Genomic DNA, 26,869 nt, shown 5'->3' with positions numbered 1-26,869 from the left:
GTTCTCCCCCGACTGAAATCTCAAGGAACGAGAGTCCATTATGACGTAATAATGCCTTCACTCCTCTTGTAATTCCCCTTTGTTTGTATAATGAGTCCCTTTGAGGTGGAGACTTCAGTAATTTATGACACGCAGTGACAAACCTTGATGCTTGACCAATCACAGCAGAGTGGGTGTGGTTATGGTAAACAAGATTTCATCGTGCGGGGCTTAAGCAAATTTTCTAATGTAAATATTTAAATGAAAAGAGAGTTTTTTACAAACAGACACAGACTGATGAGAACAATATTCATACCATTTCATGTTATTTATATATAATTTATAGGAAACTTGTACATCTTAAGTATATGATATAAGTTTTAATATGTATTTGATATAGTTGATATACATGACCTGGGCTGATTTCATAGAACAAGCTTGTGTAACCTCTGCATTGTTGTATCGACTAAAGTATTATTTATGTACATAAAAAAAAGTCCTGAGAAGATTCTTACGCTTTTAATACTTGTTACTGCTCACCATATCTGTGTCTTGTTTTCTCCAATTTCTGCTTTTTTTCTATGTCTTGCTTGTCCAATTAATCTGTTTCTTCCTCGTTTCTCTGCTGCTCCCAGAGGGTTGTCTGGAGGACAATGCAACAAAGTGTAAGCTTTCCATTTTTCACTTAACAACTCATCTGTGTTGCTCCAATGAACCGAGTCCATCTGCTGCTTTATTCAATGTTGATATTTGTCCCCCGTCGGACTGTTGCTGTTTGTGTTGGATTTAAGTTGAATATCGAGTCATTTGACTTGTATCAAAGTAAACAAGCTCCGGTGTCAGTAATTGCCTGGTTTCAATGCAAGGACATTTATAGGTTGGATTTAAACCTCTTGAGATGGGGAGGTTTGTGATTCCCTGTAATCCTCAGAGACGATGAGACAAGACGGGCATAACAATACGTCAATGAAAAACAGAAAAGTCTTATCATTCTAAAAGGAGAACTTCAAAGCCTCTGAGAGGATAATTTTGTCATTCATTTAAGTGTGATTAATGTATTAATTTTTAGGTTGTATTTATTGTTTTGGATTTAAATTATAAGATTACATTTTTGTATCTCACATTTCCTTTGTTGTCTTGTGGCTACACTCGATATGTTGTGTTATTGTTGGTTGTCCAGATGATACATATTAGTATTATATAATTACGAGTTAAAATACACAGCATTGTCTTGGTAATAATATTGCAATTTAAAAGAAAATCACCCAAACAACAAAGAAAGAAATCAGACAATTGATAAACTCCACATAATTATCTTCGATCCAACATTAATTGTAAGTTACACGTTGTCCCGTCAAAAGATTTCACAACAAAAAGAAGTTTCTCACACACAGTTTAATAAGCAGGCGAAGGTATGGTCGTTGCAATATGTTGATGAGAAGGTCTCAGAGCAAACACAGATGCACTTGTTGCCTAACGCAGGCTGCACTGTTGAGAGAACAAATACCCAAATGTCTCTACTTCCTGTCGTCTTTATTCTTTCATTGAGCGACAGACTGTCCAGAAGTGAAGGAGGTTAAAACCAGAGCAGTTCTGTCTCCACTGCTTCTTGACCTTGACTCTGGAACAGAGAAACTTTCAACAACTTCAAGCATCTTTTATGCAGCAGCTTTAATGACACATAAAAACAGTATAAGAAGTGGCTTCCAAGAACACATTCAAACCCATCGAGTGACGTGCACAGATTATGGAAAATTCAAACCATTTATTGCATTAGAAAAAAAGTATTCATGCTTCAACCGTTGCTTTAAAATGTTGTCTTTTCATAGAATCTTTAACAGATAATATGAGATACTGGTGATGGAGAAAAATAAGTTAAAATTCTTCATCACGAATGATGACAGAAATTGACAAGTTTATTTTCACATAATTATGTCTTGTTGTCATCAGACAACTGACTGTTAGGCTTAATTCTCTTCATCATCTTCATCATACAATAAATTGTGAACCTCAAAGGACTTGAACCCAAATCCAACTTCATCAGTTTATCAACAAGGTCAAGGTCAAAAACCAACAAGTCAATGCTCCAGGCAAACAACTAACAGCGAGAAAATAAGTTTAAGATCCAGGTCAAGGGCAAAAGGGTCAACAATACCAGATACTAGACCGAACTGGTAAAGGATTCCAGACGAGGGTGAGGTATAAAACGGGCCCCAAGGTCACAGGCGAGATTCTAGATTTGGGCAGGAAGGCGGAGAATGTTATAGGTAAGCTGATGGCAACTAGATAATCTAGCAAATTCAAGGGTAAGGATATAGAAAAAAAGGCTTGAATTAATGAAATAAGCAAACAATAAAAAGGTGTGGGATGAGTATATCAAGATTTTGAAAAAAAAAGTTGTGACAAAAACCACAAGAACCATTAAAAACCCAAATACAGTGATTCACTTTTAAAACAAAAAAACTTGTTTAGTTTGGATGTTAAATTAATCCAACACACTATGAAATATGGATGTTAACTATTGTGTGGTGTCTCGGTCAAGGTGACCTGGTTCCAGAAATACAAATACAGTGTTAGAGGTCGTTCACCTTGACCGAGACACAGCACAAGGGATAGCATCAACACATTTGTTTTCGAGCCACCGAGTCACCTTGACCCAGGGATAACACAAGGGTAAAATGTTCCACCAGAGCAATCAACCATTTATTGTAATTCGCTACAGAACGCTGTAACTTTGTTACTCGTAGATTTTGTGAATATACTCAACAAAAATGAACATCTCCTTGAACTACATTATATAAGGACAAGAACTGTACATCATCTCTGGTGGGAGATGTTCACCTCAACCCTTCTCCGCTTCCAAATATTCTCAAGGAAAACAAAATGATTGTATGTCTTTATTTGAAAAGTTGTCTGCCGTACGCCCATAAGTGACTAACTGGAGTGTTTACTTTCGATGTGGGAGGATGTCAGAACATCGGCTGACATGTTTTCAATGTTCCCCCAATTAGTCTGCGATCTTTGCTTGCATGTACTTTGGATGCAACATTAGGAAGATTCATTATAAATACAGTCTTAGGTTGAAAGTTGAGCTGCTGCGTCGAGGAAAGAGCAGAGTGAGAGAGCGTGTATCGTATTTCTTGAAATCTGTTGTTTACTCTTGGGATTGGCTACATCCATCTGAGCTGACATTAGTCAAGGCACGGTTTGTTTACCATGAATATGTCGAGCTAAAACGAAGGGCGTCCCGCAGAGAATCGTCTGCTTTGTTGGATTATTCTCTGATGTCTTTTTAGAGCTGGGAAATTAATTGATGGGCATTACAATCCAAGTGCAATGTCATTTCCTGCCCTTAAATACTACATCAATACAAACATTGCCTACAAGCTGTATACTATGACATCATCGTTGGGTGTAATCAAATGTTAACAGCACATTTACTTTGCTTGAACGCCTTGCTTTTATAGTAAATTGTAAAGAACTGATCGCTAATTCAATTGTTTATTTATCAGGAAAAACAAACCCAGTCTAAGATCGTATTCTTTGTGGCGACCGCTGTGGGATGAATCTCAAGTTCTGTAGCAGATGTTCTCCGTTGTGTACCTCAAGGGTCAGTTTTAGGTCACATTTTCTAGTGACAGGCCCCCCACCCTTGGAAAGATTTCAGTAGTTATGAGGTCATTCTATGCAGATGACAAACAGATCTACACATACACACACATGGATATATAGCATGGTTGCGTTAGCTTGTCCGGACAATTTGACAAATTGGATCGCCATGAACTCTCCACGACTCGAACAGCTTCATGCAAACACATAATCCACAACTTGGTGTCCTACATCAGGGGCCATCAACCTTTTTTGAACTGAGGACCAGTTTAATATTTATTCACCAACTGACCTTCAGATAAAAATGAAAAAATACATTTAATTCAGCTTGACTGATTTAAATTAGTTTACAGAAACCAGTGTTTTAATGTGGCAAGAACATAAATATATATACAATTATTAATTGATTAATTATTAAAAATGTATATATTTCTGTGTGGCCGGTAACAAATTCCTCATGGACCTGTTGGTAGTACATCTAATAATACACAGATACATTCTATAACTTGGGATTTATTGGTTTCAGAGTATAAATGTTGCATGTGTAAAACAGACATAATTCAACCTTCATTCCAACCTTTAAACACTGTTTAAAACAGATGAATAGTTTCCCACAAAAGGGAGATATATTGTCTATATCTACTCAGAAAAAAAGTGTGACGAACTTTAAAAGCGATTCACTGTGAAAGACAATCCACAGCGAAAGCAACGCATGACGTCAATCCAGCAGTGTTATCTTTCAGCTACAAGTCTTTAATGCAGGCGTTTTGTCTCCGTGACACAGTTTATCGTTTCATTATTTCAAAGCACATCTTTGGTCTTAATCAGATTTCCAACCCAACTGTTATTGTTGACCTTCTGTTTTTCATCATTGATTTCCGGCCCTAATAGTATATGGAGCTTTGCGGTGCGGTGCAGGTTGTACATTATGAAAAGAGATTAGCAGGAAGTCCACTAATCTCCAGGTTGGCAGTTCAATCTACTGCACTACCCTCGTCCTCACTGCAGCCACCAGCGGTGTGATTAGGAGGAGATAGGTGGGTGGATAAACCATTTCCATTGACTATAACGTCAACTAGAGGAGGACTGAAATGGAGAGAGTTACATGGAATATGCGGCTCTTGATAACAGTGGAGTTATTTATAATAAAGTTAGAAAGTTGCAACTTGTATCCATGCTTTTTGGCTGTTTTGTGTTCGGATTTATGTTGTGGTATTAAGGCTATTGTAAATTATACTTTTTTTTTTATTTCTGTTTCAGATGCACTTTTTAAATATTCTGTTCTCTATAAATATTTTAATTACCCATTTAATTTTTTGATGATTTTTTTTACAGTTTTTCTCAGTCGCTTTGGTGCTTTTCTCACATCACTATTACATTTGCACAGCAGTTAGTCCTTTTCTCAAAACAGTTGCAGTGCAAACTGTAAAACCTAGTTGATAACCTGCAAAAGTACGTCACTTGCCCAAAATGGATAGTCTGTTCCTCAAAAGCAAGTATTCATGTCAATGAACCTGCCAGTGTCATCAAAATGAGAAGTCTTGACACCATCGTTTATGAACAAGATGGTCAAATCGCTTTGTCATGTTTTCATTATGACAGTTTATTCTCTCAGTGTCAAAAAAAAGGTCAAAACTCGGTGACACTTCCTGTACAGACAGCACTATACACTTCTTGTACAGCCATTTGAAAACTACAGTAAAGTTACACATTGCTGTAGTTAGAGGAGTTAGTTAGTCCAAGACACTGAATATGTATGTTTCACATTTTTACTGTATATGCTCTTTGCAAATCTACAAAATTGCTAGTGTACTGCATGAAACTACACCTACTTAAACAGTTTGAACAGTTTGAAGTGCTGAACATTAGAGTATACATAGAAGTTTTACCTGTACATAGTGGTGGCGGATCTCCTTCACTCTTTCACTGTTCCGTTCAAATGGCACTTTGTGCAATTGTTTCATGCGCATTTCATTTCTCTTGAGCACTCTGTCAATTGTTGCAATTGACACTGATTTAATATTGCCAAATACAATTTTATCTTCTATGACAGCGTTTTGAATGTCTTTCAACCTTATTGCATTGTTTGCAATCACCATTGCACAAATGGCTTCCTCTTGTTGCGGTAAAAAGTGGCCTCTTCCACCTCTGCGAGGTTGTCTTTCAATCCTATGTGGTGCAGAGTAAAATTACAGTAATATACAGTAAACATGAGATATGCTGAGATGTTGGATTACTGTCCAATACTATACATACCTGTTCTTCCTACAAAATGTTTGAATGATTGAATTCAGGGTGGTTCTTCAAACATTTTGTTTTCACCCTCCGACCAGGCTCAGCCATAGTGAGGCCATGATTGACAACATGTTCCACAATTGTAGCCCTAAGTTCATTAGGAATCTGCCTATGTATTTGGCCTCTTCTCCCTCTTCCCCTGTTTCGTCCCCTTCCCCTTCTTCCTTGCAGCCTCAATCCTCTTCCGTGATGCCGACCTTCCATTTCTGTGTCACAGAATTGTAGAAATGGTACACACTATGTCCTGCTCGCTTCATATATGTTGCCAAGTGAGGGTTCATGGGATTCATCCCTGAGTGACTGTGAACAAGTGGCTTGTCATTGGTTACAACTAATACTTCATACTACTCCTCGTGAGTGAAAGATGAAGTCCACCTGAGAGCAATTGTTCAATTAAGGAGACATTTCCAGGAAAAAATGATAAAGAAAGGTATACAACTTGCTTGACAGAATTTGATTATTAGTTCAACAATGTTGTATGTAATGACTCAAGCAATGAACTTAAGACTATTTGTTTTATTGGGAACAAATAGCATCCATAAGTATAGTTCATTTTGACTGACATGACATTAGCAAATGACAATGTTATAAAACAGCAGAGAATTGTATGAAAGCAACTGATACATGGTCCAAAAGCATTTGCAATTTGTTCATAGGAAGGACAAATTGCTACTATGATGTGCTCAAATTAGTAAATGTTGCGGAGGTTGAACTAATAGTTATGAGAATTTTCATTCTGATCTAAGAAAAGCACCAAAGCGACTAAGAAAAACTGTAAATATACTCATATACATACACAAGTTTAAAAATTGTTGTTTGTTGTGTTTCTGGAGGTTCTTTTAACTGCAATGTCGTAAAACCTCTGATGCAGTATTGCCAAGTACAGTATTTGCATTCGTTTTTTTTTAGACAAGAAAAAGGCTCTCCATGTATCTGCTCCATGTTTTACCTTCCAGGTAACTTCAGTAAATTCAAAAATACTGTCTCTCATGTCAAAGACGGAGAGTGACGTAGTGAAGAGCATTATTCAAATAATAGCTAGATTTACTCGTAATTGCTCAAAGCTAAACAATAACAAAATGGTATATGTTAGATAAATATTGCAAATAAAAGTCTTATGATACAGTTTTTCTCAGTTGCTTTGGTGCTTTTCTCAGAACTATAGTTCAACCTCTGCAGCATTTAGTCATTTTTTTGCATTGGAAAACACTGAGAGGATAGATAGATGGATGGATGGATGGATGGTTGGATGGATGGATGGATGGATGGATGGATGGATGGATGGATGGATGGATGGATGGATGGATGGATGGATGGATGGATGGATGGATGGATGGATGGATGGATGGATGGATGGATGGATGGATGGATGGATGGATGGATGGATGGATGGATGGATGGATGGATGGATGGATGGATGGATGGATGGATGGATGGATGGATGGATGGATGGATGGATGGATGGATGGATGGATGGATGGATGGATGGATGGATGGATGGATGGATGGATGGATGGATGGATGGATGGATGGATGGATGGATGGATGGATGGATGGATGGATGGATGGATGGATGGATGGATGGATGGATGGATGGATGGATGGATGGATGGATGGATGGATGGATGGATGGATGGATGGATGGATGGATGGATGGATGGATGGATGGATGGATGGATGGATGGATGGATGGTTGGATGGTTGGATAGATAGATAGATAACTTAGATATAAGTTATTATCTTGTTATCTTGAGAAATATGTAATTCCCTGCTTTTTATATCTTTATTTATTCATATTTTTATGAATGCATTAACATATACTCAATTCATTGTGGCATATATTTCATGCCATACATACAGCAACATCAACATCAACATGAAGTCTCTAACGTCCTAATGATTCTCCCGGTGTATGTTCATAATCGTGTTTCAGTTTGTGGTCAGTAAAGCCTGTCAGTCTCAGTAGCGCATCAGCAGAAATGAGCTTAACTCACCCGCTGTTTCTCTCATCCGCACACATCCGACTTCAAAACATGTTTAATATTCTCAATATTACTTGCTGGTATTTCCTGCTCCGAGGCAGGAGAATATTTCTGTGCGGATATTTACCTTGACCCTCCTCGCCAACCTGAGAAGCACCGGCCTGGATTCTTGATGGCGCTTTCTCAGTTTTGGTGAAGAGATTTTATTTTCCGGATGAAATCACATCTTTTTACTTATTTGTAATAATTTTGCTTTTTCAATGTCCGCCTGCCTGAAAGATAACTAAATATTTGCTTTAAATGATTGACTTATTCTACACAATCAATTGATTTAGCTGCTGGTGTCCGACTGAACCACTGATTATAAAATATCTCGATAGCAAAATATGCCCTTGTTGGTAGCATTACCTCCAGACCTCCATGTTCTAATGACAAATGACAAAAGTGCTCGTGAATGACCACAAAATCACTGTTATTAACAGAGTCTTAATGAACGGCCCTGGGAGGACAAATGAAAAGATTTACTCAATGGTTCAATGAGACATAACAGTTCTTTACACCCTGAACATTAGCAGCAGCAGACGAAACGATTATGTTCTTTTATTTCATTTTTTAAAAGGGAGCTTGAAAATGTTTGTCCTTAGGAGAGGATTACATTCATTAACAACATTGTCGACTGCTTTAAAATGTATCACTTGAAATTTGTAGTTTAGAGATAGTACTATAATACTAAAAAATTAAAAAGTGTATTTGTTGTAAGTTGAAAATGTAGGTGTTTACAAAGAATATATATATATTTTTTCATTTGGGTCTTCAGTAATGAGTACGCCAACTCAAAGTCAGTTAGGATTTGCATGCTGTCGTTTAGTCACAGAAATATTTGAAAAACAGGAAAAAAAAGGAACTCAAAATATTCTGCTTTGACTGGCTTGTTTCACTCCCCAAGGATGTACCTACTTAAAAACTTTGGCCATTTTAGCCGACCTTGAAATGGTTTGAAATTTGAAAAATCCTTCCTACAATTGACTAACTATTACATTAGACATACTCCGACTGTTTGTGGGGCTATTTGGCCGCAAAACGACCACAAGGGTTACGTTTCCAAATCTTGATTTCCACTCAACTTGGAAATTTTCTGCAAATTTTTGTGCCATCTGTGACCAAATTTGGGCAGCCTCAGTTCGGCCACAACCTTTTGGCTTCGACAGCGACTTCCACTTGTCACTTTTCTTGCCTCCCCCCCCCCTCCTAATTTGGGGTTGGGAAAGATTTTCGACACTTGACCAGAGGCTCTATCTTGACTCCTTATAATCATAGTCATAATTTAAAACGAGCCGTGCGAGCGCCTGCGCCGTCAACCCTCCAACTTACTCACATTTTTTATCCGACGCCCTAGGAGAATAAGGCATTTTCTGCGTGACGGACATTGTTTTTTTGCTGCAATAAAGATGAAACCTTTCTGTTCTTTTGCGTTCAACATTGTTCATTTTTGTCCTGAACTATTGACGTTAAATATCAGAATGATTTGCCATTTAGAGGCTTTGATAGACTAAACTTACCTGCGCAAAATAGTCATTTTTACCCCCCAAAGAACTACAGGAGTCTGGTTAAAATCCATATTTCTCTTGAGGACATCTCGTCTGAGGATGATCTCCATCCAGTGTGTGTCTAAGCTTTTCTGTCTGCGTGACACAATCACCACTTCAAATGTAAGTCCAGCGGTGGCCTCCTGTTGGGACCGGCCCTTTCATGTCTTGTAAAGACCTGAGGCCCCGCTGTATGCTTTCACACAGCGTTGGTGTGTGTTTGTGTAACACAACTATGCCCATTTTCATGTTTTTTTTATTAATATCTATGTCTTTTTGTCAGCTGATTTAAAGAAAAAAAGATCAGAATTTTAAAAAAGGAGCAAAGACAGTGAGTGCCCAGTGAAAATTAAACACTAAAACAGGCTTTTTTTTATATTTAATTAAGATGCTTTTGCTTCTTTGATCTATTTTCGTCTTCTTTACAGACACCTAGAGAGTCCTTTATCCCTCCTTTATATTTCTAAGACCGCAGCCATCTTCAGAAGACTAAAATAATGAGGCTCAGTAGTGGAAGAGAGTTCAGATTCGCAGGGAAAACGCCGATAAATAGTTAATGTCAAGATGTAATTTAAACATTTGAGAGCGCCGAGATGTGTGTGTTCCCCAAACCCCATCGGGTCATTAAAAAATTACAGATCAAACGTCCAACACTGAACTTTTATTTTGGATTTTCAAACCATGGACTTCTGTGGACCTGTTAAAGCTGAGTCCAGTATGGCTTAGAATTAAATGTAGTTCCTAACTAGCAAGTCTGAGGATTGTACAAGAATGCATGTCATGGGAAATGTGTGTCAGATCAAAGAAAAATAGATGAACTATTTTTTTATTCATGGAAGTCGTTATGGTTCACTCACACACAGAATTTATAATTGTGTTTTATCTGAAAGCAAATCAATGAAAATTTAGCAACACAGCTTTTTTCGTGTTCAACTTTCAACTGAAATCATAAGATGAATCGTTTCTGTTATTTGACGAACTATAATTGCACTAAATATTTGTAATTCCAATTTTAAAAATAAAAATTAAATTCATCACATGCTCACACAATAGATCTTGACCATGGGAGATTTTAGCTTCGGCTCTGGTGGAGAGAAATTAAAAAATACTCAAAACTCTGCGAGCGTTAAAAAAGCAAATATTCTGGAGAGGGAAATGAAAAAACTATCCAGCTGTGAAGTGAGTGTGAAAAATAACTGCTGACTAGAAATTCAAAATAACACTTAAAGAGCAAATATTTGATAAATTTATCGGGATGAAAAATATAAAATACATCTTTGATACGAATATCAGAAATATACTGAATTCATAGCAAATAGAAGTTTAAATCTTTATCTCTTTTTTTACAATTACCAGCAGAACGCCAGGCTGTTAATGCAGTAGAATAATTTGAGTATTATAATTTCCATTAAATAATCTCGGTGCTAACCAAGATATGGGACGATAAAAATAAAAAAAATTGTCAATGAGAAAAAATAATAAAATAAAACCACTTTAATGATAATGTGTTTTTATTTATATGTTTTTCTCTTGAGGTTCTTATTTCTTATTTTATCTTACAGTATATTTAAGCCTTTAAATGCATAGGATGTTGTTGAAAGATGTGCAGTGATTTTTTAACGGCTATTGGTTAAATAGCTGCTTTCCTTCGCACCTGGCAAGCCTCAACTTCACCCGTATGCATGTTCACACCAGAGGCAGCTGAACCACTAGAACCAATTGAGGTGAAGGGCTCTCTAGCATCTGAGATACACTTCGCCTCCAGACTTCTTCATGAGAACCGGCTGTTGCCTGTTTAGTCTGCAACGGCAAAAATAAAAGTCTCCATATAAGTGGAAAATGTTATTGATGCCAAAATTCAACCCCACAAGAAAAAGTAGATTAAAAATTAAAGTAAATAAAAAAATGTTTTTATATTATTATTCTTTACAATTAAAAAGTAGAAACTGTTTCAATGATTCTAGTCTGTATATAATATTAGACAGAAATGGACTAAATTCACAGTGAAAACAGCTGAAAGACATTATGTAGTCTCGCCCCCGCACCTACCATTACAACTGTGGCTAGAGTCCAACTACATGAAGACGCCGAAGACATTTTGTGAAGAAGATCGTTTTTTTTGTATTTAAGACCTTCTTTCTAGCAGGTTTTTTGAAGCCTTTTGAAGCCCTTTTGAAGCACAGTGACTGTCACCTGAAATATTTGGATTTCAATCTTTGTTCTGCCATTCTTTGGTCAGCTGAGGCTGTTTCTGTGTGGTTTTTGATAGATTAAAGTCAATGTTTTAACCAATTATTTTCCAGTTTTCTTATTTAAATTTTATTTAAGCTTCATATTTTATCTTTAAAATAAATGTAATCGAAGACCCTGGTCAAAGGACTGAGGCTTGGTGTGTGTCATCATATTCCCTCTTCTCCCTACTGGATTCCTACTCAGACTCCCCGCTGTGTCCAGATGGAATCAGTCAGTGGTAATATCACATGCATGGTTCTCAGACAAACAAAACAGGAGACAATATGGTAAACTTGATGAACCAGCAAATTCCAAAGTGCGTCTGTGTTCTTGGATAAGAAAGAATGACTTTATTATTTATCAGAGAATGATGATGCAACTGTTTTTGGGGTTTTTGTTTGAGCGACTGTAGGAGGTCTGATGGATGAGAGAGAGGGCACGAGGGGATTTGTTTGTCAGTCAAGGGATTTTTAGATTCTGGACTTGATTATGACCCAATGAAGATGATGTGGAAACAAGGTGAGGGTCACGCACAGCAGCTGGATTCTGTCAGAGGCTTTGGTTGGTTGGTTTTTCAACAGACTTTCTGTTTACAAATATTCATTGAATACAAAAGAATATGCTGTGCAGGTTTTTTTGTCTTTTTGAAACAGAAGTAGATAAATACATAGATGGACAGACATAGATAAATACATACATGGACAGACATAGATAAATACATAGATGGACAGACAGATGGAAATAGATAAATACATAGATGGACAAATGGACAGATAAATACATAGATGGACAGATGGACGAAAATAGATAAATACATAGATGGATGAACATGTATAAATAAATGGATGGGCCGAAATAGATAAATACATGGATGGACAGACTTAGATAAGTACATAGATGGACAGACAGGCGGGAATAGACGAATACATAGATTGACAAATGGACATAGATAAATACATTGGTAGCTGGATGGACAGATTGACAGACATAGATTAATACATAGATGGACAGACAGACGGAAATAGATAAATACATAGATGGACAGATGGACGAAAATGGATAAAGACATAGATGGATGAACATAGATAAATACATGGATGGACCAACATAGATAAATACATAGATGGACAAACATAGATAAATAAGTAGATGGCCAAATGTACAGATAAATACATAGATGGACAGATGGACGAAAATAGATAAATAGATAGATGGATGAACATAGATAAATACATGGATGGACCAAAATGGATAAATACATAAATGGAAGGACATCGACAAATACATAGATGGACAGACAGGCGGAAATAGATAAATACATAGATGGACAAATGGACACAGATAAATACATAGGTAGCTGGAAGGACAGATGGATGAACATAGATAATACATAGATGGACAGATGGACGGACATAGATATGCATAGATGAACAGACGGACGGACATAGAAAAATACATAGAAAAATACATAGAAAAATACATAGATGGACAAATGGACATAGATAAATACAGAGGTGGCTGGATGGACAGACGGGCGGACATAGATAAATACATAGGCAACTGCACATTGTCCTTTTAAAATAAACTGAAACTGAAACCGACAGACGGATGGACATAGATAAATACTAGATGGACGTAGATAAATACATGGATGGAGAGATGGAGGGACAAAGATAAATACATGGATGGATAGATGGACGGACATAGAAAAATACTTTGATGGACAAATGGACATAGATAAAAAAAAATGGACAGACGAACGGACAAAGATAAATACATGGATGGACAGATGGACGGACAAAGATAAACACATGGATGGACAAATGTACATAGATAAATAAATTGATGGAAAAAAGGACATAGATAAATACATTGGTGAAGGGATAAAGTGCTGGATAAAAGGACACACTCAAGTGAAATAGGTCGGGGAGTAAAAATGTCAAACTGGAAATGAAAAATAAAAATGTTGGAGCTTGAATTACTCTCACCCTACAGGCATTTAAATACATATCATGTCTCTAATATATATTCTGTCTTTCCCCTGTTTTGGCTTCCGGCAGGTGATGGAGATCAGAGGGAAACTGAAGGAGTCCAAGAGGTTCTGGACCAACTTGCCAGATGATATTTGCTCCAAGGGGGAGCTGGCAGAGTCAGACGAGGAGCAGTGCTGGAACAGCCACACGAAGGGCAGGTAGGAGCTTTAGCCACCCTATAACCAGCACATGTGGTTATCTAGTAGCCAGGATTAAAATAACCCCACTGTGTTCCCAGATTAACACCCTCCATGTGAGTACAATGGCGGGTGCTTGTATGGAAAATGACTTCTTAAGCCTGAGGACTTTAATACCCAGAGGACTGTAAAGTTTTTCCACCACCCCTTATCACGATAGCAGCGAGTCAAGTATCTCGCAGCCGCACATGCGATTGTACAGAAAGTCGTCCTCGTTTTGACAGCGAACCAGAGACGCTGGCAGAGGAGACGCACCATGCCGTCACTTCCCTCCTCTCCAAGTAACAGAGTGACCAGATGGTGCAATAAAAGATATGTTAATCATCGTGTTTATGCCAGCGAGGACTTTAGACATCCTTCTAAATCTACTTGGTGAATGAAGTTCCGGGAGATAATAAAACACGGAGATGTTGTTACAGCGAGTTAAATCATTCCCTCACGTGATTCTGAGGCAATGTGTGGATCTAACTATCCGCATTAGAGAAGAAACAGAATACAACTGCTAATCTCAGAACTGACTTAAGATAAAGGTCTTTTAAAAGCCTTTATATTTAGCTTTTCTGATTTATACATCTTTTATTTAGGTGATTTCTATTGCGTTTGTTGTCGAAAATGTCCTCACACGCCCTTACTTTCCTCCTGCCACTGCGTGTCTTCTGGTTGACCGCAACTGTCACAGCCAGTGCAGATAAAGACACCAACTCTTTCTTCCTGCCTTGTACTTCTGTCTTCTCAGGCCCTTGTAGCCCGGCTCCACTCGATCACCAGCACACACCTTTGCCTTGTTGAAGCTCTGCTGGAGTTTCCACAGAATAATTGGAAACATCGAAAACAGCCATGGATAATTGTATTAGATTAAGTAAAGACAATCATCATTACCATCATTATCATTTACCCAGACGGAAAAACGTTTTGATTTTAGTTAGTCTTCAATTGCATACTTCGATTTTAGTCTTACACATTGAGGGAAATTTAAAAAACAAAGTACAAGTTGATATGGTCATCTACCACGTTGCCAGTGTTAAAAATAAGTTAAGGAACAGATTCAGGCGCCATTCTTTTTCTTCTGCACTGCTATGCTGTGTTTACAACACTGGCAATACAAGTTTCAGATTATAGAGGGACCTCCTATAAGAATGAAACTGAAGACAAAATTAATTAATTACGGAAGTGCTTGGTGAAGGTCAAACACAGACTGAAAAAAAGACTAATATAAGACGAAGATAATTTTGGCCCCTCGTGTGAATGATTTTGAAGCACATATTTTAAACCTTAAGCTTTTTTTCAAGAGAGTGGAATCCAGTTCAGTGACACAAAAAATGTCTAATTGAGATTGGGTCAGGAAAAGCCAGTGAGGTTTCCAGAGATGAATGTGGTGAAAACAGTTCAAGTATACTGATTGTCTGTCATCAGGGAACAGAGAGGCAGATGGAGTGCACGAATGCTCCTCCCTTGATGCAACACTAAAAGACTCAGGGACTCATTCATTCCTCATGTTATTAATGCTTAATTATTATAATTATGAGTTTAGGGGCAGGAGCGGAGTGAAAGTATTTTTTTTTCTATTCTAATCTTTGTTTTCTTTTCTTTGTGTTATTTCATTTGTTGTTCTTTATTTTGATCTATTTCTTTATTTTGATCTATGTTCTTTGTAGTTGAACTTTGTTCTTTTGTTTTGAATTTTGTTCGTGTTCTTGTTTCTATTAAACTTGCTGTGAACTGGAAACCCAGGGATTAATAAAGTCAATCTATCTATCTATGAGATCATAAATCCCTGAGTTATGGACAGACATCAAAGGAGATGAAGAGAGTGCTGGTAGGGTGGAAATGGCGGAGACTATCTGTTACAGAAGAAGCTTTATAAGACAGGTGAAAATAAAACAATAGTTAAAATACAGTTTCTCAAAAATGACATGGAGAAAAAGTCAGTGTTGAAGAATTTCATCGGGAGTGCAAGATCAGATATGAGTCAATTAGAGTGAGAGCTCATGTCAAAAAGTTCGTAGACCAAATTAGAGAGGACAGAGTCAGATGGTTTGGTCCCGGGCAGGAAGTGCCAGGGGACATGTTGCAAGATGAATATTAGAAATGGAAGTACCAGGCAAATTGGTGGAGTAAAGGAGGACAGGAAGTGGATAGATGTGTCCAGACAGGCAAGAGCTTAAAGTGGAGACGTGGTCTGGAAACCTCTAATTATGAAAGAAGTTTTCAGAAGCTTAAGATGGTTGAAAAACATCCTTCGTTGTTGTTTTTCTGCTGGAACACAAGTTGTATTTTGTGCAAATTCACACTTTTAGTCAACTGGAGTTGAAAACCTTTGTCTAAAAGGTTGCACATTTTTTCATTTTCTCTTACCCTTCTAATTTGTTCAAATTCTTCCCCTGACCCAGAAGCAACCAGAGGTGTTGGGGCACATGATTCATACACTGAACCCCTCAAGCGTAACTGCTTCACTGTGAATGATTATTCTTGTGGGGTTTTCTTTAAACTTTTATTTTCCTGCAGATATTTCCCTGAGGTGGTTAAAGAGGGACTGACCAACCAAGTGAACAACCCAGAAGTGGAAGTGGACATCACCCGGCCGGACACTCTCATACGACAGCAGATCATGGCGTTGCGTGTGATGACGAACAAGCTGAAGAACGCGTACAACGGAAACGACATCCACTTCCAAGATTCAAGTGAGTATAGTTCCATGTGTGTGTGTCAGCCTGAGCGCAGTGTGTGGCACAGAAAGATCGAATCTCATGCAAAACAAATGATCAAACTCTTGAATTTGAATCAGAGTCAGAATTAATCCAGAGTGACATTATTAGGATATTGGGTTTTTTCTTCTTCTGGTGAAACAATGATTGACAAGAGACTTGTGTTTTGGCAGACAAATTGTCACAGTCTGCTTTAGCTGACAAGCTGTCTCACTTCTACAAATGAAATGTGTCTCAGTGTCACTATTGTCTCCGCATTTTCGTGCCTCATTTGAATTTTGTTGTCGCTTTTCACATTTTCGCGGAGATAGCTTGTCCTCTGATTGACCCTGAGTAATAAAACAAAACTTGTGTATGAAACTAACTTCCATCTTGTGAACATATTTAGTTTTATCATAGGAATATATTTCTATAGTTAGTATCAACTGTCGTTTATTAGTAATTGTCCGTTTGTCATGGATCAATTGCGATGCATTTATAGAGGTCCTGTTTCTTAATTGTGAGTATAACACCAGACTCACAACAAAAGTGATCGTGGTAGTCTTACATTTAAGCGACTCACGCTATACGCAGGTTGAAGTCTGGTGAGATATGACCCAAATTCAGAGTGGAATCACCAAGCAACAGGAGCCTGAGTTTATTAAAAAAAATAACTATTCCAAAATAAAGAGTGCCATGAAGTAGTGTCGTGAATCGTAGGTGTCCATATCACCTATTCCCACAAGATAAGTATTAACTGGGGACTTGTGTTTTTTAAATGATCCCCCTCCTCTGTGTTATTTTAAGTGCATTTGCACGGGATAAGCGTTGTCTGTAAAATAGTCATTTTTACTGACATTACGTAGAGATACAGATCTAAAAAGGAGCGCAATTACTGAAAGAGAAAGTTAGTGTAACCAAACGTTCTTCGTTTAGAGACGATAAAGTGGACAACCGTTTATTTTCTTTCATTTCTCTCCCCAATTTGTGAAGTTGTAACAGTAGTGTAACCGAGTGTATTCGTGTGGGAAACAACGAGGCTGGAATTTAGTTTGTATCTGTGCAGCGCGCACATCTTCTTTACTTTCGTCATGTGGAACACACCACCAACAACAATGAAATCGTTCTACTTCTTTTTCAACCCCTTCAAAATAAAACAGTGGAAGTAAATATTAACACAATGACGAGTGCCTAGTAGTCCGTTACAGTGACATATGTGCGCCATTCAGAATTACAAACACAGACGTCCGGATTCACACAGGATTAGTATTATCACCCGATGTCTGTGTTAACAAATTACCAGAGGTCCCCAGGTAATACTTATCAGACATAAGATAAACTTTGAAATCTCATATGCTAATAAACAAACTAGGCGACCGCGAACAACAAAAAAGAAGTAATCCAGAAAGTCAAAAAGGAGAGGAATTCAAACGTGACGCACCATGTAGCGAAGATTACAATCTGGCGCCTGCTGCTGGGTAAGGCGTGGCTTTAATCTCTCCATCTGATGGACTAATTGCGTGAGGAGCCACAGCTGCTGCCGCAACAGGTGCAGAGGTTATCAACAAACTCAGGAGAGGACAAGTAGAACAAACAAGAAGTGTGTCACAATAAAATCAGGAGACAGCGATAGTTAAGAGGCTGCACATGTTTATTCTGTTAGTAGTAGTAGTACATTTACAACTTTTTCTTGATGCCGAAAGGTCCCGATATTTGTGAAGATCTAGCCTTGATTGGACCAGACAACTTCTAGTTAGAATACTTGTCATAAGTAAATAAATGCTGTGAATTAAAACAGATGATTTGGTGTTTGCTGGATTAAACTATTGATAACCTGATATGGATCAACACAAATGTGAGACATATGATCAGTACAGTTCAGTGTCGAACTAAATTGGGGACTCATTGTGTTGCTAAATAAGTGTAGCAAGACTTTGGTTGTTTATGAGGTAACACTGGAAGTTAAAAGTCTGCAAATACTGTTTTATTTTATAAATGTACCAGATGGACTTCACTTTTATCACTGATTTCATGACTCAGCGAACCTATCAACATCAGTGACAACACGGATGAAACAGAAACCAATCTAATTTTAGTAGCACGGCACAGAGGTCATGGAAAAAGCAGCAAAAAAACATCTCCACAAACATGTCATTTAGTTCAGACTCTGATATTTTCCCCTCATTTATCTCACTCCAACCAGCGTTTATGTCCCGGGATTCTAGCTCATAATCTGACATTGATAGTAAGGACCAAAAATAAAGGATGGAGGTCCCACTCACTTTGCAGGGATTATTGTACCATCTGTTCTTTCCATGACGGTGAGGATAGAAGCCAAACCAACTTTTGTTTCGGCTTCTCAGCAACTCCACGAGCACAGTGTGAGTCGCATTTTGGGCTCGATGTTGTTCAAGGCTAAACAAAAACTCAAAGGTCATGCTGGAAGACACCTGCTGTGTGTCATTCCTATTAGTTAGATGGAGATCGTGATGTTGTGTTATGCCCGTTTTTTCTTTAGTTTTATCATACACAGTGGGTATCCAGGAAGATATTGATCTTTTCTTCATTGGTGCAATATTAAAAACAAGATATGAACCAGTCGGCATCATTATAAATGTGTATTTTAAAAACACATTCTTGAAGACTTTTTGTCGCATTAATTTGAGACACTTTGATTTGGCAGGTGATGAAGGAAGCGCGTCCGGCAGTGGCAGCGGCTGCACTGAAGGCTGCACCACAGAGTTGGTTTACGTCGGAACAGAAGCTCCCATGATCGGAGAAGACAACAGCGCTGCAGCGGCGTCCGCCCCGGGATCATCGGCGCTGCTCCTTCTCACCCTTATGCTATTAGCGACGCAGCTCGGATGGAGATAATACATAAGTGCGCTGTGATCACTCGTTTTTCTTTTTTTTATATACCGCTGCATACAGTATGGTCTATGTAGAACCTTCTGAAAAACCTTGTTAACAATGGCTGACTGTGTTGTTGGACTGGAACTGCTGCATCCTGCTCGCCCCCCAAAGAATGCTCGGCGCCGTCACTGATCCAGCTGCCACAGCTCGGGAAAAGAAAAGTAGCGCTTTCTCATGATTTGGACGTTGGTTTTTAAACATGTGTCCTATTATTTCGGTGGTTCAATAATTGGTTTTCTTGCCAAAAGATAAAGCAGGTCAAAGTGGTTATTGTCTCCCCATCAGTGGAAAAGGTGTGCATGAATGGAAATTCCTGTTTTGTTTTCCAGCTAAATTTCAGGTTAAATGATTCTTCTCTTTTCCCCCTGGTTTACAGAATGATCATATCAACGTGGCTTCAAGAAGAAACTTTCTCAAAAGCCAACTAAGGATTGCACATTTGCTTATCTCTTAAAGGTGCCGTCATACTGCGCTCCGAGAGGATTCTTTGCACAGGTTTTCCATTTATTTTTAACTTCATGAACTCATAAATCTACAGTTTAAAAAAAACAACAACATTGCTTACAGAATAAAGATCTATATTTTCAGATAATTTACCTGATTGTATTTGATTGTTTGACTCATTCAGACTTTCAGAGTTTGTTTGTTTTTGTTGGTTGATTTTGTAGCTAATCACCTAAAAAAAAAGAAGAATAAGAAGCCATTATGTTGTTCTGCTTGTTGAGTTAGTCAAACTACGATCTCATGCGCGTCAAGACGAATAAGATTTGTATCTATTTTAGTAATATTATGATTGAATTATTTAACAGAAAATGATATATCACTCAGTAATACTACAATAATCTTTGTTATATAAAGTCAGCCTTTAAGTCTGTCTGACGAAAACTAGCAGGCTTTAGGTCATATAGAGTTTGGTAGTCATAGTTGTTTCGGAAAAAACATACAGAGAAACCTCAAATCACATTTCAGCATGAGAAGTGTATTCGTGACCCAAATCCACGGAACCTGCAGGCGTTATCCTCGTACTATTTTTGGCTGCTGTGTGTTGGGAAACAAACTTTACTTGACAATGTAAATAAGTAATATTCTGCACACAAAAGACAAGCCGTCAGAATAAACTATTTATTTCACATGAATTATTGTCGGACAAATTATCAAACTGAGGAGGATAAAAAAAAAAAAAAAAGGCTCGGATTTTGGATGAAGGTGGTTCATCGTTTTCACAAACACCCACAGGATGTGAGTCAACAGACTATAACACGCTTGTTATTTTGAGTCGTAGAAGCTTAACTCAATTAGCATCACATTATGTCCTCTTTCGTCTTTTGAAGACAATGTTTGATGCGTTTTAATTGTTATGCTTTGACTGAGGTTACTGTCTAAAGCTGCTGCGCATCCATGAATGTAAAACATTTCCCCCTTTAGTTATCACAAAATAAGATTTTTTTTTTTTGGGTTTCTATTCTGAGTCAAATATGTTTCTTATTTTTCCTGCTTTATTTCTGTTGAGATGTTCGACTCTATAGGCGCGATGGCATCGAGTGAATTTCCCATTCAATCCAAGTAGGCTTTGAAAACTGAGATGGACTCAATTATGAATGACAATCAGATCGGAAAAAAAGACGCTTTCTCGGAGAAAACATTGTTTCAGCGTCGCAGACCGGAAACCCGTACGAAGAACATACAAACATTTGCATCTGTTTGAAAAGCCTGGATGAGATTACATTAAGGAAAGCTATGAAGATTAAAATCCTGTGAATTGATTTGGGTGTAATGTTTACGCAGCCACCAGTGCTGACTTGAACATTTGTGGTACGCTTTTTTTCTTCCATGTGTGTCCGAGATCACCGTTGATAATCCGACCATCTTGTGAAGGAAATCATGGAACAATCCTGGCCTCTGAATATTGAATGAACCACTATGAGAGTCAGTCAGTTTCTATAAGCTCTGATGTGCAGCAACCTTTGAAAGTCGGAACTGCTCCGTCTCACCCCCGCCAGGGATTCGGTCCTGAATATTAGATAATTGCAACGAAAGAGGTTTCATATAAAAATCATGGCCTGCTAGGATGGGAACTAGAATGGATTCTGAAGGATTTTTTTTTATTTTTTGCCGAGAGGAAAGTAGCACACTTACGGTCTTATTTACTAACATTTAGTCATCATAAACGAAGACTTGGATTAAGTCAGAGCTGTTATTATCAGAGTTATAAGAGCATAATGTTCGACATTTACCGGATGTGAACGTAAATCTAGTGAATGACAGCGATATAAAAAAATCATGCAAGATGTGATTAAAAGCTTGGAGGAGTAGATCATTCGATTCGCTAGTTATTCATAATGTTTTAACAATTTTCAGCCGCATATTTCAAATACCCGCCAAAACTCTGTTGACAGTTAAACCTGATTAACCCGTCAACTGAATTTTTCATGTGCAAACTGTATTGAGAAGATTCAAACAGCTTAAAAAAAGAAAGTTTATATAATTAATAAAAACATATTTAGGTATCAAGAGCAAAAAAGAAAGAGGATATAGAGAGATCATTTATTTGACATGTTTGGGTTTTTTTAAATCATGAAATCAACCATTGTGTTATTTCAGGGTCAAGGTGAGCTGAAAGTCCGAAAAACAAATGTGTTTGTAGTATCCCTTGTGTTGTTTTGGAGTCAAGGTGAGCAAGCATCTTGCCTACACACACAAGGGATACCACAATGATTCTTCTTTGGGAGTTTAGGTCACCTTGACCATAAGATAACACAAGGGTTAAGGAGTTCAATTGTCTTTGTTTGTCTTCTGTATCAAGATGTTTTTTTACTGGTCCCGTCTGAGATGCTCTGGCTCTCAAAACAATTTGTCTTTTTCCCCCTTTTTTCTGTTGTTTTTTTTTGCTGTGAAATAAAAAAGGAAAAGTCTATAATCATTGTTGAATACCATCGATGGGGTTTTCTAAGAATGTTTTCAAGGAAAATGTGTTATGCAAGAACTTGGACATTTCGATGTTATTCGTGTGCTGCACTTTTGCTAACAAAAAAAAAAACAAACAACAACAACGCTGTGAGTGTGGTACAGTTGTGATTAGCTTATCGGACTTCTGATGAGCGTACAGAGATTTCTGTTGTTTTTCCTGCTGTCAGTGCACGCCGCCGTCTAACGCGTGTTTGGGGAACAGACGCCGAGGGTTGAACAAGAAGACATGCCTTACTGTTTTTTAAAGAAAAACAACAAATTAATGGATTGCTTATTTGGCTTTTGTTACACATTCTTGTATACAGAAAAAAAATAATACAAAAGATGATAATAAACATTTTATTACAACGTTGCTTCATGTGCTCATTTTAAATAAAGATCATTTATTATTGTGGGTTTTTTCATCAGGTATAAAGTTTGTTTTATTTTTTCTTTCATTAGCTAGATTATATTTTTTAATTTCAGAAAGTGTTATATTTGAGCATTTTCTAGGGGAATATGATACAAAAACAATTATTACTTCATGTATTTGCAGTTGATCTGAAAGTCAAGAAGTTGCTCTTGTTTATTCTGCAGCGGCTATTACGTGATTCATTCTAAATTGAAATGACCTTTTCTAACTTTCCAGTTCAATCCAGAGCTCTATAAACAATCACCAAAATGTTATCACAATTCTCAAGTTCTCACGAAAAGTCTTCTGACGTCTCTACAGCGAACATTTTATTTATTAGTTAAACCCATTACACAGTAGAATTCTAGGAAAAAATCATATATCAAGTCGTGAATGAATGATTTCAAGACCCTTAAGTAAAACCTGAAATTTTTCAAAACTGACTAAATACTTGTGTCTGCTATGTTTAAGAATTTAAAGAAAATAAAACAAATGAATATGTCTGCACAAGACTTATGAAGATATCCAAATAAATATAATGACCTAATTGAATTATTATTCTTTTTTTTTAAAACTATGTTAGATCCATGGTCTTTTATTAACGGTTAAATTTTGATATTTCAATTAATGTCTCTATTGTGTTGATGAGTTTTATGACATTTAACTGAAATTAATTATATTAGTTTGGGTTTTTTAATTATTTATTTATTTTAATCAGCGTTAATTCAGTACGGTCACGAAAACAAGACTAGCCTCCATCACCTATTAAAACACCAGTAAAACTTGTCAGTGTTCTCATTTTACTTTATGTATTCTAAAATACCTGCCGTATAAACCTTTGTGGAAGCATAACCCCAACAAATATACTCCCGGAGTGGACCTGACAGGAGAACCTGTGTCTTTTAATTGTCCTCCGCCCCTTGTAAAAGACCGTGTTGCCTGAAAGTAGGATGGTGGCTGTAAATATTGAGGTCTGAAAATGTCGTTAATGGATTCTCTGATGACACATTTCACTCTGGCACCGATGGTAATTGGTTTTTACATGACACGTAATGGTGTTAGGGCTTTGGAGACGTCAAAGAGTCCCTTGAAAATAGAGACCCATGAAATAAACCTGGCTTTTCAATTTTCCCTCCCACAAGAGTCGGGCAATTAAATGGATTTAACCCACTACTTGATAATAGAGACATAAATATGGTTCAAAGTGGTGACAAGCCTCGGTTGTACGTCACTGGAACATATGCTTTAAGTGGGAAGTAGATTTTCTTCTTCCTCCTGAAACAAAACAACACATTTTCTGTCCAAAATCATTAAAAATTCAAATGATTATTCATAATTACGTCACTGGGAAGCATCACCATCAAACAGTATCAGGGAAATTGACTTTTACCTGAGGCTAAGCTTCACATCACCCATGTTTATAGTCAACGTGTTAATTGTACACCTTCATTAGCGAGCCTGCCTCGTGTCACGAGACACACTTTATTTACACCTTGTAGCACAAACATGTGTTCACTTCCTCATCTGTCATTCATGTGTCTGAGCTATGCCCAATTGTTTTTTCGTCAATTTGAGATTAATCACATCATCTCAATGTCTATCATAAATATAAATTAAACAATAAATTAAATAAAAAATACATTGTCTAAAACCTGTATCTTATTTTAAGATGATGATAAGCATTTTAAACTTTGATAGGCAACACAGAATTGCTGATTTGGCTCTTGTTGATTGAATTATGTAAAATTTTTTTTCCAGGTCTGTCTATCCGTCTATATATCCATTAATCAGTCCATTTATATCTCTATCTATTAATTAATACATTAGTAGATTTTTATTACCTCAGTTTCCCTCTTTATTCCACACTGAATATTCATAACTTAAATCCAATTTTCTTGGCCTGGTGTAATGACTTATTTGTTGTTTTTCAGCAGCCGATCTCTTAATTAGTTATTGATTCCATTCATTCAGTTCCTTAAAGTGTCCAATAACCCTCGCAGGGAGAGAGCAACACTACAACTTAAATGAATAGTTCACCCCAAATTCCAATTTCACCAGTTTTCTCCTCGCACACATGTCGACTGAGAGTTGGGATTATTTTGAAATTAGTCTCTTTTTGGAGTTACAGGCATAAATGTAAATCCATGTGACTGCTGCAAACGGGTCCCAAAAGTCTATCTTTTTATATTTCATTTAAATACATTTTTTATTGTAATTTACTTTTATATAATTATCAGCATTGATCATTTTGTATGTTTGTTTCTCGTCACATTGATAAACTATATCTGTATTGATTAGCTTTCTCGTTATAATCTTGGTTTCTGTCGTCATTCGTCATATCTGGGGTTTGCTTTTTCAAGAGCCCGTCATTGACGCCATGTTTCTGTAGCTCATACACGCCGGTAAAAGCAACAGAGAAGCGTTGTCTCTGAACATGATTTCGGGGCGCTGGAAAAAGCGACCCTGGTATTTGCAATACTTAATTATAAACTTTTGCGCGTTGTCAATAGCTGTGTTAGCTCACATGGTAACCTGCACTGTTTTTCTGTTATTTTTACTTCGAAGGATGAAGGGTTTTGCCGGTTCGATCCGAAATTTTAATTTTATGATTGAAAAAATATTTTCTTTGTTATTCGCGGTGTCTTTGTTTCTGTTTGTGATGAGTGTGAAGAACATATATCTGATTTCCTGGTGCCGAGGACAGGTTGTTAACAGTTTCCCTTTACATTTTAAATAATAAGGTTTATTCTATATGATGTATGTTATAGTATAATTAAAATGTGTTTTCATTTGTATATGAACAAGGAGCATAATTAACATTTATTAGCTGTCAAGTCTTTATTTCCATATGTTATTAATATTGTCTAATTTAATATAACACTATTTTTGACTGATTCTTCAAATGGTATGGGCCGGGAAATGTCCTGGAAAAGATCCCCAACTAGAATATTGAAAAGTCAGCTCCGGTCACGACCAACAAAAGGACATACAGTACATTTCTGCCTGTAAAAATACACAGATTACTCTTAAACCTCTCCCAATCCTTAGTCGACATAATTAGTGATTAAAATAAAGATTTTGGTTCAACTATCCACTTGAATATAACCTCTTATTTCTAAACTTTTTTTTTTTTGCCCCAGAAAATGTCAGATTTCATTTATTTTCTTTTATATGCTGCATTTTTATTAGTTTTGAATTTCAACATAATCCATCATCTTCTTTGACTCGACAATGGTATATCTGCACTCCTTCAAATCACCAGTACGCCTTGAATGTACTCAAGATAAGATTCATGGAAACTAGATAAATATCACATTAATGTTTCTTGAAATTGCATTTTCAGAAAACCTTTTTTTTCTGATTTAGCCAATCATACTCTTTATTCATAACATCGTTCTGTCCTCTTTCTTCCCTTTATCTCCCTCTGTCCAGATTCAGGATGAATAGTGAATTAAACAGAACTGTCCTCGTACAAGAAGAAGAAGATACCCAAGTCGATCACGCTACAGACAAGAAACAGTCAATTGCGGAACCTTTTCCCGAGGGTTTCCTCGCTCCTGACAGCCGGCGAGTTAGGATGCATCAGAGAAATGCCTGGTTTTATCCCGTCTGACCAGCCCCCCCCCCACTCTAGCGGCACTGTCACCACACTGAGAAGAATTAATACACGACTCCAAACCCCGGCTTTGTCAGAGAGTTGGTATGATTTCAGGGCCAACAAGCCCGACATGCTCTCTTGCTTTAACCAGACACGAAACATTTTAAAAGGTTTAGCTCTCACAAAGAGATTTAAGAACTTTTTGCTACGATCTGTCCTTGAGTTGAAGAATATATATATTTTTTAAACCAGATATCGCCTTGAGACTTTATTATTACTTTATTTTTACTGTGGTTATTAGTCTTTTATAAAAATGTTATTCCGATAAAGTGGCTTTTCAAATGTTAGACTTTTTTGTTCTCTCTTCTTTCGTTTCCTCATCCGTCCTTCAAACTTTTTGAAA

The 26,869-nt window shown here is 37.2% G+C and overlaps 1 protein-coding gene across 3 annotated transcripts in view; it reads left to right on the top strand.

The window, feature by feature from the left end:
* Positions 1 to 20,567, top strand: part of gpc6a (glypican 6a) — a 125,105-nt gene extending 104,538 nt beyond the window's left edge. For 2 of the 3 annotated variants that reach the window (XM_087794004.1, XM_087794003.1), the window contains 4 exons: positions 615 to 644; positions 13,744 to 13,874; positions 16,419 to 16,594; positions 19,281 to 20,567. In XM_087794004.1, the coding sequence (XP_087650130.1) occupies positions 615 to 644; positions 13,744 to 13,874; positions 16,419 to 16,594; positions 19,281 to 19,471 (528 nt within the window). In that variant the 3' untranslated portion in view covers positions 19,472 to 20,567. The remainder of the gene's footprint in view (positions 1 to 614; positions 645 to 13,743; positions 13,875 to 16,418; positions 16,595 to 19,280) is intronic. The other variant, XM_087794005.1, reaches the window with a different exon arrangement.
* The last annotated feature ends 6,302 nt before the right edge of the window (positions 20,568 to 26,869 follow it).

This window comes from Callionymus lyra, chromosome 6 (assembly GCF_982586985.1).
Source record: "Callionymus lyra chromosome 6, fCalLyr1.hap1.1, whole genome shotgun sequence".
Classification (NCBI taxonomy): domain Eukaryota; kingdom Metazoa; phylum Chordata; class Actinopteri; order Syngnathiformes; family Callionymidae; genus Callionymus; species Callionymus lyra.
This window is presented reverse-complemented; position numbering and strand designations above follow the sequence as displayed.